The sequence below is a fragment of the Brassica rapa genome, chromosome A09 (genome assembly GCF_000309985.2).
Source record: "Brassica rapa cultivar Chiifu-401-42 chromosome A09, CAAS_Brap_v3.01, whole genome shotgun sequence".
NCBI classification, from domain to species: domain Eukaryota; kingdom Viridiplantae; phylum Streptophyta; class Magnoliopsida; order Brassicales; family Brassicaceae; genus Brassica; species Brassica rapa.
The window spans coordinates 20,554,328-20,567,230 of NC_024803.2; the positions used below are offsets into that span (position 1 = coordinate 20,554,328).

The following is a 12,903-nucleotide window of genomic DNA, read 5'->3' on the forward strand; positions in this document are numbered from 1 at the left end:
ACTCCGTCGATCGATTATCCAATATGTATATCGATCGACACACTTCTAGTTAAGCTGTATGTGCGGGTTGAATGATGCTCACTAAGCTCACTAGATCAGCTCTCGCCTTACTCTTTGCAAGAAATTTAGCTCAATTAGAATGGTTTCAGGATGAGAATGAAGGTATCGCTTTTATCTAACAATCCTAGGGCAAGTTCTAGGTAGCTAATCTAGAATCAGGCGTTAATGACAATCCTAGTGATTATTATCACAACTCAGCAATCTATAGTTGGGGCTAATCCCTCATAACCTATTTAAACCCTAAAATCTAACAATGGAACTACTCAGATATGTCCAAGCAATTCATAACATCAATTAGGTAAGAAAATTTCATTAGAATAGTAAATAGATATTAATGGAGTTCCAATCACAAATATAACTTTGGATCTTCTCTTCAATCTATCAAAATCCTAAAAACCTTTTGCTGATAATAGTAAAACTATAAACACAAGAACGTGCACTTTGCCTCTAACATGGTGGCAAAACTTATATAATTAGGTTAAAATTGGTTAGGGGTAATCCTGTAAATTAGGTAAGACTTGGGCTTCAAGTCGGCTGTGACTAAACGGGCTTTCTGCGCGCTTTGCTGTCGATAGATGTACTGATGTGAGCATCGATCGATATTTGTTCCTTAATATCGACCGATGGTCGAGCTCGATGGTCATCTCGGGTACTTGCTCCAAATATCTCCAAAATTCTCCAAAATCATCACTTATCTCCAAATCACTCCTGATCTTATAAATAGACTCTATAATATAATAATTAGTAGTAAAAACACCTATAAAACATGGGTGAAAGTGGGTCAAATCCATGGTCTATCAAAGAACTATTTAATTTCCTAATCAATATTCATTTTATCAATACACAGATAAACCTTTGAAGAACCCTAAATCTAACAGTAAGACTACTCAGACATATTCATAAGAAACATTATGATGGTATGAATAATACTCAATAATATAAATATGAAGAGTAAACAAAGTAGAGTAAATAGAACAAGAGAGTTTAAGATCTTCTCTGTTTATGAAGTCCAGATCTCTCTCTCCAATCCTAACTTCCCTTCCTATAGTGTAGAAAATGTCTGCCTCCAAAAATGTATCTCTCAAAAAGTCTGTCTTTAGTTAAAACATAAAAAAAACCCTAATAAATAGCCTAACAGGCGGCCAGGGACTTAATATTTTGGAACTTGGATAAAACTCAATATTTTGGAACTTGGATAAAACTCATTGTTTCTTTAAATTGTTCCGCGGATGACTCTCCGTCGATCTACATGGATATCGATCCGATCGATGTTTTCTTCAACAATCGACTCTGCGGTCATGTTTTTAACAATGCTTCCATAAAAGCTCCAAGTTGCCCCAAAATCACCACTTTACTCCAATAGGTACATGAACCAGTAATTACTCTAAAAGACTCCAAATACATATAAAATACTCTAAAAACATATATAAATCATGGGTAAAAATAGGTAAAATCTAAGGCATATCAACGTTCGATCCGTATCAGCTGACAAGCAGCTGTTGAGATATTGGACTTAGTCAATAGGATTGATTCACAGAGGAAGCTAGAATACTTTCTCGTAAGAATTCAAGTTTTTGGATTGACAACCTAAGTATGATATATCACTATAATCATGATTACCTGAACCCTAAATTTAACGCTTTCACATAACTGTTTACTACCTCAAACCAATCAACAATACAACTACTTTGTTCACCGTGCTATTTACTGCTTTCACATATTTACCTAGCTTAATCACAACTGATTAGGATCTATTGTGTGTCCTTGCTCCTTGTAGATACGATTCCTAAGTACTACGACTGAACTTCCTATTTGGGAGTGTAAAAGTCACTCCTTAGCGTAATTTGAATGCTATCAAATGCTCTGTCTATTTTACTTTGAAGTGCCAGTCAGAGGATACTACTGGACAACCAGATTATTAAAACCCAAAACAGGTCATTCAAACCCAAGAAAAACAACAAGCTCGGATCGATGAGCTACTGACCCAGTTGCAAAGAACCCCACAACCTCCATAAGAAACAACGAATCAGGCAGTAACAATGGATCAACCCAAGATGAAGAAGCGACAATCCCAGAAGGAGAGATCAGAGATATCAGGAGTAATTTAGTACGGTAACAAGCCTTGCTCTAGATAGTACGATCGCAGATCCACCAAGCTACATGTTCAGCCCATGAAGTCGATTAAGTCATTGAAGAGACCCAGAGAACGCCATTCACGCTTCAAACTACCAGCGTTCCCATCCCAAAAATTAAACTGAAAATCTAACTTTACAAATGAAAGAACGGTCCTTGAGCTCACATGATGGCCTATTTGCATGCAATTATGTGGACTCGTTTCAATGAATGGGAACGGGATGCTAGCTACTGCCAAATGTTTGTCAAAAACTTGACAGGAGCCGCTCTCAATTGGTTTTCTAGACTAGAGACAAACTCCATCGATAACTTCAACCAAATTTTATCTTTTTCATGAAGCATTTCTCCATGTTCATAGAGAAAGAGCTTCGGACACCGAATTCTGGACCATGTCTCAAAAAGAGCAAGAATTACTGTGTACCTTCATCGACCGACTCAGAACCGTACTCTAAAAAATCATTTTAAGTGAAAGTTTTGGGATATCAGCGTTTTGAAATTCCCTATGGGTGAGTCAGGCTTCTGCGAGAAACTCCTGCTAAATAAGCCTGATACCCCGGAAAACGCTCTCCATCGAGAATCGAAATACAAGGAAGTGGATGAAGAGACGAAATCCCTTGCTGTTATACCATAGCTTTTACCAATTTTAGACCGTGGTATAAGTCCTTTATAGAGTCATTTATATTTTCAGGTTCAGGTACGTTTGGGAAACATTTAAGATTTGGGAGTTATTTGAAATGCAGAGCTGCGCTAATGCATCAGAAGTTTAGCATCTGATGCACGAATTCCATGTTGCAAAAGAGCTCATATCTGACACAAAATAAAGATTTGAGTTAGCTTTCCAATGCCACCAGTTTAAGGTCAATCAGGATCCTGGATCAAACGTTATGCTAGTTTTATTAAATAGTGGTATGTATGACTTGCGAAAGGAAATTGTCGAAGATATGAAGAAGTGTCGAACGACACTCAAGGAGTGACGATCAACACGCCCCCAAAATTAAGTCCTAACAAGTTTTAACACTCAAGGAGTGACGATCTTCTCTCCAAACCTAAGACACAAAACGTAGTAGAATAATAGAAAGCGTAGCCTTGAACAATTGCTTAGAAAATACATAAGTAGGGTTATGAGTCCTCCATGAGTATTATGGTAACTTGTGGTAACTTATGGGCTTAAGTTGGTCATGAAATAGGCTTAGCCCGAATTCTGGCATCACCGTCGATTGACACCAAGGGTGCACCGTCGATCGACGTTCCTTCATCTCCTCGACAGCTTTCTCTCGTGAGACAGACTGACCAGTCTTCAGTAAGACGGTTATAACTTCTGATCTAACCGTTGGATTGACCTCAAACCAATGGCATTAGAAATCTAACTCAAAGCTCTATCTTCTATCAAAAGATGGGATCAATCCCACCGTGTGAAGGTCTCGATCCAAATCTAAACATCTGACGTGTCTGTACAGTTCTCCAAAAGGCCTCAAAATCACCAAAAATCTCCAAAACGTACATGAACCTGAAAATACTCTAAAACATACTCCAAACCCATATAATATACTTTAAAACACTCATATACTATGGCTAAAAGTGGGAAAAATCCATGGTATATCACACCCCAGACATACCCCTTTGCTTGTCCTCAAGCAAAACAAGAATAAATCTCAAAAAGAGGTTTTAAAACAACAGGGACTCACACAATTTTCAAATTTCAACCTTCACCTCTGAAATAATGCAAGCCACATCAGTGTTAGGGTCAGAAACAATTATCTCGAAATCAAGGTCTAAAAGTTGCATTTCTGTTCGAAAGATTTCTCAACACACTCTCGACAAAAGTTCTCGAAGCAAAAGACTCGAGATAAACGGATCACGGAATCATACGAGCATGCCGTCTAATGCGAAAAAGCTTTCCAACCGCTGAAACATTACTTGGCCACTCCTACAGTTCCCGCAAAACGTGTAGAAGGGGAACCATTGTTCCTGTACATCGCAGTATCAGTCACGGCTGTGAGTGGCGTCCTCATCCGAGAGAAACGCAGCAAGCAAAAGCCTGTCTTTTACGTAAGCAAAACTTTGCTCGATGTAGAGACACATTATCCGATGATGGAAAAGCGGGCGCTTGCGGTCGTAATGTTTGAACGAAAGCTGAGGCTGTATTTCCAGTCCCATACAATCGTAGTGCTCACATCATTCCCTCTTCTAATGATCGTGCATATTCCCGGTCATTCTGGAAGGTTGCAAAATGGGCAATCGAGCTAAGCGAGTACGACATCGAGTACTGAGCGAAAGCTTGCGCAAAATCGCAAATACTCGCCGATTTCTTGGTAGAGCTCCCGGCAGGATGCACAACTAACCAAGAACCTGATTAGACCTGGACTCTCCACGTTGACGGATCCTCATCCAAACAAGGTATTCCGACTGGTTTTCCACGCCTCAAAAAACCAAACCGAGTTCGAAGCCCTAATCCCGGGTTTACGATTGGCTCATGGCCTAAAAATACGAAACATTCACGCCTACTGTGATTCCCAACTCGTTTCAAGTCAATACAGCGGGAATACGAGGCAAGGGACGAGAGAATGGATGCTTACTTATAACTCGTCCAAAATTTGGCTTAAAATTTCGATCAGTTTGCTCTCACACGGATTCCTCGCGCCAAAAACGCCCAAGCCGACGCCTTAGGCGCCTTGGCGTCCAGTTCAGATCAAGGTCTGAGCAGGGTAATTTCCGTGGAATTCATAGAGCATCCCAGCGTTGGGCCGCCTGTCATCATAAGTTTGATCGCTAGAAGGCGATCCCAACAAAATCGATTTCCATGCAACACAAGATTCCGACCAGTCTTAGGACGGATTCGACAAACCGTGGACAGAGCCAATCCTTGCGTATATCGCCAATGGGAAACTCCCAACAGAAAAATGGGCATCCCGAAAAATTAAAATCCAATCTGCACTATACGTCTTGGTTGAAGGAGATCTCTACAAGTGGAGATTTTCTGGACCACTTGATAGACCATGAATTTGATCCACTTTTACCCATGATTTATAAGTTTTTAACTACTGTTGATTTTATTATAGAGTCTATTTAGTAAATTTATAGGATCAGGAGTGATTTGGAGGAAAGGGATGATTTTGGAGCATTTTGGAGATATTTGGAGGCTGATAGTAAGGCGGTTCCGATGGCGCCTCTCAGAAGGCTCCGTTCTTGTTTCTTTGATAACGGTCCCCGTTTTGAGATCCGAGAGGGGGACTTGTCTGACATAAGGAGGAGGTACTTGATTCATCCTTCAGTGGGGATGAGGAGTCCGACCGAGTTTGAACGCACTCCGGATGGCGGAGCGGGTAAGGTGACTATCTATGAAGCGTATGATATACCTTGGATTTGACCTGTTTTCATCCATGGTATATAGGTGTTTTACTATATATATATATATCTATGTTTTCTACTCTTCTAGGTATGTTTTCAGGTTCAGGTGCATTTTGGAGTAAAGCCATGACTTTGGAGAATTTTGGACCTTAAAGGACATTTCATCCGAGCTGACCATGTAGAGGTCGACGAGAGGAAGACCAATCGATCGATGCGCATCCAGTGCTGTCGATCGACACCAAGAGATGCCTCGACAAATGAAGATTAATATCGATCGATGTACACAAGTACCATCGATAGATGTCGATGCGACATTTTGGATCCAGCGGACTTGAAGCCCAAGTCCAAGCCAAATTACGAAAATGTCCTGACGAGTTTTTAACCTAGTAGATTATATACTGCCTAAGTGTTTTGACGGAAGAGAGAGCATTTTGTTACAGTTTTACTTTGAGAGAGAAAGAGAGAGTTTTGGAGAGAAGATCACTTGTGATTGGAACTCCTTGTTTTCATTTCTTTTCATCTATACTATGAATTCCCATTTTTTCATTGTCATGAATTGTTTTGCTAGGTCTGAGTAGTTCATTTATTAGATCCAAGGTTCAGATAGGTTTGTGGGATTAGCCCCAAACTATAGATCTGCCTTGTTGTGATATTCATGATAGATTTCTCTTCATTGCTTGTTTTAGCCTTGCTAACTAGAACATGATCATAGGATTGCATACTCAAGCACCCTTGTTATCCCATCCTGACATCTATCTATCATATTAGGACTGCTAGAGAGGGCTAACCGCCAATTTAGTATCTTAACAGGGAATATCATACTCGCGCATAGGCCTGGCTAGAACCCGTCGATCGATGTCCACAACTGACTATCGGTCGACGTAGGTAAAGGTGTATCGGTCGACGTCCCTATAGGACCATCGATCGACCCTCTTTCGTTGTCAACATACTAACCGTTGAGACACGAGATCTACCTTGTTAACCAGTGAAACATGCGACAGCTGATCACTGAGTTAAGCGGTTGAGCTCTAACATATCATGCATGCAACAAATAGGCATCTATAGATATTATAATCTCCAACACCTGAATAGTGGCCCTGCATCTAATATCATTTCCAACCAATTTACATTTACTATTTACTTCGCTTATTACTATTGCTATTTCATTTAAACATTTACAACTCTTAGAATTAATAAACACTAGATTTAATTGTTCCCTAGGTCCTTGTGGATTCGATCCCTAAGTACTACATCTGAACCTCTTTTGATGAGAGTAACACTCCTTAGGGTAATTTGAGTGGTATCAGTGTACCTGGTGTTGGGAAAAAAATATCTCATTATTATTTCCCCCAGCCTCCAGGCAGGACTCGGTTCCCCGGATCTCTGGTAAATGGGTTCCCCGGGTCCCCATCAGAGGGAACCCTGGGCTCGATCCCTGGACCCTATTCCCTTCTAGGAAATGGAAAAATTCCAACAAGGAGAACCTTCCATATTTCCGAATATGGAAGAGTTTGACCTAATGAAACCGACTTCAAGACGACTATATAAGAATGACAACAACCCTCAAGCAAAGGATCGACTTCTCCAAGGCTTAGAGACTAGATTTAGGTGGCTAGAACTAGGGTTCTTATTCAATACCTTGTAATCCTGCTTGTTCCATCTAATAAAAGTCTCTTCAAGCCTATATCTTTATTATCCTCTCAAAATCCTAACGCAATACATACAAACGCTCGAGGTTTACCAGTTTATCCATCGTTCCGCAGTACTCTAAAAAAGCATACGCAAAAATCCCGTAACGGTTTGGCGCTAGAAGGAGGGGAGTAATCTAAGTTACGTGATGATTGTTGGGGAAAATATCCCGGTATTATTTCCCCCAGCCTCCAGGCAGGACTCAGATCCCCGGATCCATGGTAAATGGGTTCCCCGGGTCCCCATCATAGGGAACCCTGGGCTCGATCCCTGAACCCTACTCCCTTCCAGGAAATGAAAAACTTCCGACAAGGAGAACCTTCCATATTTTCGAATATGGAAGAGTTTGACCTAATGAACCGACTTCTACACGACTATATAAGAGCGACAACAGCCCTCAAACAAAGGATCGACTTCTCCAAGGCTTAGAGACTAGAGTTAGACGGTTAGAACTAGGGTTCTTATTCAATACATTGTAATCCTGCTTGTTCCATCTAATAAAAGTCTCCTCAAGGCTATATCTTTATTATCCTCTCAAATCCTCACCAAATACATATAAATTCATACGGTTTATCAGCTATCGTTCCATGGTACTCTAAAAGAGCCTACACAAAAATCTCCTAACAGTTTGGCGCTAGAAGGAGGGGACTAATCTAAGCTACGTGACGATGGCGGTGGATAAGCAAGACAATGCATCAGAATTTACCCCAAGAGAAGCCGAGCTTCAACGACAGATCGACGGACTGCAGAGCCAAGTAACCGACTTGCACAAGGCTCGGGAAACAACCAAAAATCCAAAGCTTTCCTCCGAGGTCCAGAGCATGAAGGAAAAACTTGGTGAACACTCCAAACAGCTGGAGTTAAGCGCCGAGAAACTCAACCAACTACAGACGGAGATTGCTGCACTCCGAGACCAGAACAAAGCTCCCAACACGGCGAGCAACAAGAAGCATCGCTTCAATACTCGGGTTTGACCTATGGGAAGCCTGAGCACTCCCAACGCCGGAGATGGCACCACTAACGCGACTCCTGCATCCGGACCGGCCGGGGCAACACGAGAAGGGATCGAGGATCACCAGATCCACGACCTAGAGGAAAGTGATTCCGAACCTGAACCCGAGAAAGGAGAACCCGAGAAGACGACAACCGAGTCTTCCATAACCGCCTATATGGAGCAGGTGTTTTCCAAGAGATTTGACGCCATGCAATCCATGGTGGAGCGTCTACCAGGAGTAGCTCCCCCAATCCGGAGGAGCGACCCAGACTCGTACACAGATACTCCCTTCGTGGAGGAGATCGCCTCAGTCGAGATGCCTCGGAAATTCTCCTTCCCCAGCATCAAGATGTACAATGTCACCGGAGACCCCGACGATCATATCACACAATATAAACAGAGGATGCTAGCGGTTGCGCTCCCCAAGGAGTCCCGTTAAGCTACCACGTGTAAAAGGTTCAGCTGCACTCTAATTGGACCAGCCTTGCAATGGTATATCAATCTCCCTACCAGGTCCATCTCTTCCTTTGCCGGCCTGAGCGACAAGTTCGTAGAACAATTCGCGAGTAGAAGGAGCCTGGAGAAGACTTCGGATGGTCTCTACAAGATCCTCAAGCATCAAGTAGAACCCCTGCGGGACTACATAGCCCGTATCAATCAAGAGAAGGTAGCGGTCCCTGAATGCAGAATCCCTATCGCAATCTCTGCCTTCAAGAGAGGCCTACTTCCAGACGGAGGGCTCTACAAAGAGCTAACAATGTACCCTTGCAAAACCATGGAGGATGTGCTATCCCGAGCGTGGGCACATATGAAGTGGGAATAGGACATCGCTAGCCGCGCCAAGGCTCAACCCAAACAGGATAATAGGTCCACCCGATCAGACCGGGGAGACCGAGAAGAAAGATCCTCACAAAAGGGATCCACGGACTCCGGAAGCAGGAACCGAGGCAGGTTCCAATACCGGCCATTAGAAAAAGAAGAGGGGATGTCTGTGTCTACCTGGCCCGATATGTCCCATCTCTCAATATCCACACCAGAGCTGGTCAACACGCTGAGGCAGATGGGCCAACAGGTCAAGTGGCCCCCAAAGATGAAAGCACCTGACTCATTTCGGAACCCGGGACTCTGGTGCGACATCCATCGCGATCACGGCCACAGAACTGAAGACTGCGTCGCCCTGAAGATCGAGGTCAATGAACTGCTCCAAAAGGGGCATCTCCGAGAATTCCTTTCAGAGAAAGCCAAGGCTCATCTTAGCAAAGAAGCATCAGGGAAATCCAAAGGAGACGCGCCAAGCTTACCACCTCGCCAGGACCGGGTGATTCACGTCATCTCAGGAGGCTCTGAAGTAAGTGGCGTGAGTCATGCAACTGCGAAGAAGAGCACCCATAATGCTAAACACGGCCTGGACACTGTTAAACCTAAACGCCTACTTCTAGGTACCGACGAGATAAGCTTCACAGCAAAGGAGCAAGAGAAGATATTAGCTCCCCACCATGACGCTCTAGTTGTCTCACCGGGGTATCTCGCAAGAGGTAAAACATGGCCTAACCACCGGGGTATCTCGCAAGCTGATATCTTGTATGGTCTCCGGACCATGATTTCTATATAATTATTCTATCTTTTATTTAAGCATTATGATTTTCTACTCATTTGTACACTGAAAGTCTATGGACATAGCCTATATAATAAAATAGTTCCGACAATGAGAGAGAGTACGAATACCACATAATACTTAAAGGGGCAAACAAGCTGGATCAGGTCAAAGAGGCCTCCGATCCTGGCCAACCCTCAATGATAAGTGGCACGACCACACAAAAACAAAACGGGAATGAGACATAAGGTAGGAATGGGTCTGCGCAAGCCCGAGTATGCCGTCAATTCTACCTAAAGCCGCTGTATAGCCTCAGGCATATCGGGGTCCCAAACTAAAATACCAAAAAAGTGAAAGGTACTTGTATTAAAACACTACGTGCTAAATTAATACATGGGACACGAGGTATAATTGCCACTGAGCAAGTGCAAAAGTCTGGGAGCACCTCAATAATATTCTGTTTCTCCAGACGAGGAAAACAGCGTAAGTCTAGCACTTGGGTTTTCACCCACACCAGCACCCTCTAAGACTGATTGTGGCTTTCTGCAGAAAGCAGAGTGCAGCACGGGAACTCGATAGTGACCAGCCACAAGCGGTAGAAAGCGATACCCAACACGTACCGAGAGTGGCCACACCTAGGGTGGCAGAATGCGGTCCCTTTAAAATTTAATTCCGGGTTCTGAGAAAGAACTCCGGGCTCAGATAGGCCTTAGGGCCAAGAACCTACGGGTTCCTTGTGGGAACTGAAATTCGCACTGTCGATTTCCGTTTAAATAACGAAACTAGGAAAACTCTAATTTCCCAGAGGTCCCGGATATCTGCTAATACCACACGTCAAGCAATCAGAACACGAGAATAACAACGATAAAGTATAAAAAATCGAAAAGATAGCAAAGTAGATCTTATTCCGAATTCGCGTTTGAGCGTTACAACAAGGTAAGAGCCTGGGCTACGAGAGCTGTCGGCGAAATTCCTAGTTCTAAAACCCTAAGACGGCAATAACCTAAATGAGTCGCAGCTCGAATAACAAAAACGGAAATATGCCTAAATTGCTCTAAGTGCTAAGTTTGCTCTGGAAAAAGTCCTTGTTGGGGTCAAAATCGGTCACGACGGAATCAATGTCTGAAAGTCCGTAAAAATCAGCATAAACGTTTTTACGAAAAGTAATCTTCGTAAAGATATCTTTACGAAGAGCCTTGCAGTAAAATATCGTCCAAATCTCAATCGAACCACTAAATACCGATTATCCGAAGGCAACGGACATGTATCCAAATCGGCCGCGGACAAACTCGAGTATGGAAATCAGACCGCGGACAAGCCAAGCTTGATCGATACGCGGTGTTGGGGTCAAAAACGGTTACGACGGAATTACCACCCGAAAATCCTCGGAGATCGTATTTCCAAAAGAGATAGTAAAAGAAGAGATGTAATTTTCGTAAAAATAACCAATACGTAGTTTTTACGAAGAAGTATCCTTTGGGATTCAAACCGAACAAACCAAGCTCGGTCACCACGCATACACGCCGTCCGATCGCTATGCAGCAACCAAACCTGAGCCAAAGCTCGGTTGCTACGTAGTGACCGAGCGACCGTCCCGCTCGGTCGCTACGTTGCGACCAAGCTCGAGTCAAAGCTCGGTCGCTACGTAGCGACCGAGCGATCGTCCCGCTCGGTCGCTACGTAGCGACCGAGCTCGGCCAAGCTCGGTCGCTACGTAGCGATCGAGCTCGAGCCAAAGCTCGGTCACTGCGATCGTCCCGCTTGGTCGCTACGTAGCAACCGAGCACTCGTCTCGCTCGGTCGCTACGTAGCGACCGGGCTCGAGCCAAAGTTCGGTCGCTGTGTAGCGATTGAACTTTTCTGAACATCGATACGACACCAGTCTTTGCATTCTCGTCAAACCTCCGAATGCTATCTCCCGAAGACCGTAGCAAGCTCAGTCCATGTTTCCCGCTATTCTAATTCATCGATCAAACTTCTCGGATCAGAAACTGCGGAAAACTCGTAGTAAACGTGTCGAGTCGGAAGACGGCCCAAAGGGACCTAAAACACGACTCGAGGCCCATCCTACGATTTTTCCTAACCAAAAGCCCGTGAACCACAGCATTGTTCACGCTTGGCCCACGAGGAAGGATAAATGTCAAGTTTCCGCGGATAAATACGGAAGTTTTGAGGATAATTGTGAAGATCGGGAAAAATGGAATATCTCCATTTTTATGCTATGACGGCTTAAGGGCAGAAGAGTAAAAGCGTAAACCAACCTTGGAGTTAGTATATAAGGAGTCCTAGGCGAGGAGCAAAGAGGAAGAACTTTTTCAGAGCAAACTAAGCACTTAGAGCAATTTAGGCATTTTTTCCATGTTTGTTATTTCGAGCTGCGACTCAATTAGGTTTAGCCGTCTTAGGGTTGCTAGAACTAGGAATCTTGCCGACAGCTCTCGAGCCTAGGCTTATACCTTGTTGTAACGCTCATACGCAGATTCGGAATAAAGATCTACTTTGCTCTCTTTTCGATTTCTTATTTTTATCGTTGTTATTTTTGTGTTCTGATTGCTTGACGTGTGGTAATTAACAGATATCCGGGTCCTCTGGGAAATTAGGGTTTTCCTAGTTTCCTTATTTAAACGGAAATCGACAGTGCGAATTTTGGTTCCCACAGTTTGGCGCTAGAAGGAGGGGGACTTACAGATCAATCTAACCCGCAAAAGCCACAACACTCTTAATCAGACATGTCAACTAACGACGCAGATAACGTGCAAACCCCTCTTAACGGAGGCAGCGGCACCGATCTCCATTCTCCAGCAGCGGACGTATCCGCGGCCAACGCACAAGCCAACGCCGCGACGCTCGAGGAGTTTAAAAAGATGTTCGCCACCTATGAGAAAAGGTCGGAAGAACAGGATAAGCTCGTGAATACCTTGACCAAACAGGTTGAAACCTTAACGGCAAGGACTCGAGCAATCCATCCCCGCGGAACCACTAAATTCGCGGGAAAAGACTCGATTCGTAACACCACTCGATAGGCCTGGAACGCGCAGCGGTAACGACCAAACTGTGGAAGTACGGATAAAACTGGGGGTAGATC

General features: G+C 43.7%; 1 protein-coding gene across 1 annotated transcript; it reads left to right on the forward strand.

Moving 5' to 3' along the window:
* Positions 1 to 9,233: 9,233 nt before the first annotated feature.
* On the forward strand, positions 9,234 to 9,836 carry LOC103849128. The gene has a single exon (XM_009125934.2). It carries the CDS (start codon positions 9,234 to 9,236, stop codon positions 9,834 to 9,836), a length of 603 nt encoding a protein of 200 aa, XP_009124182.2.
* The last annotated feature ends 3,067 nt before the right edge of the window (positions 9,837 to 12,903 follow it).

Excerpts from the sequence above, each read along its gene's own strand:
- LOC103849128 (XM_009125934.2), top strand. The coding sequence starts at position 9,234 with ATGTCCCATCTCTCAATATCCACACCAGAGCTGGTCAACACGCTGAGG.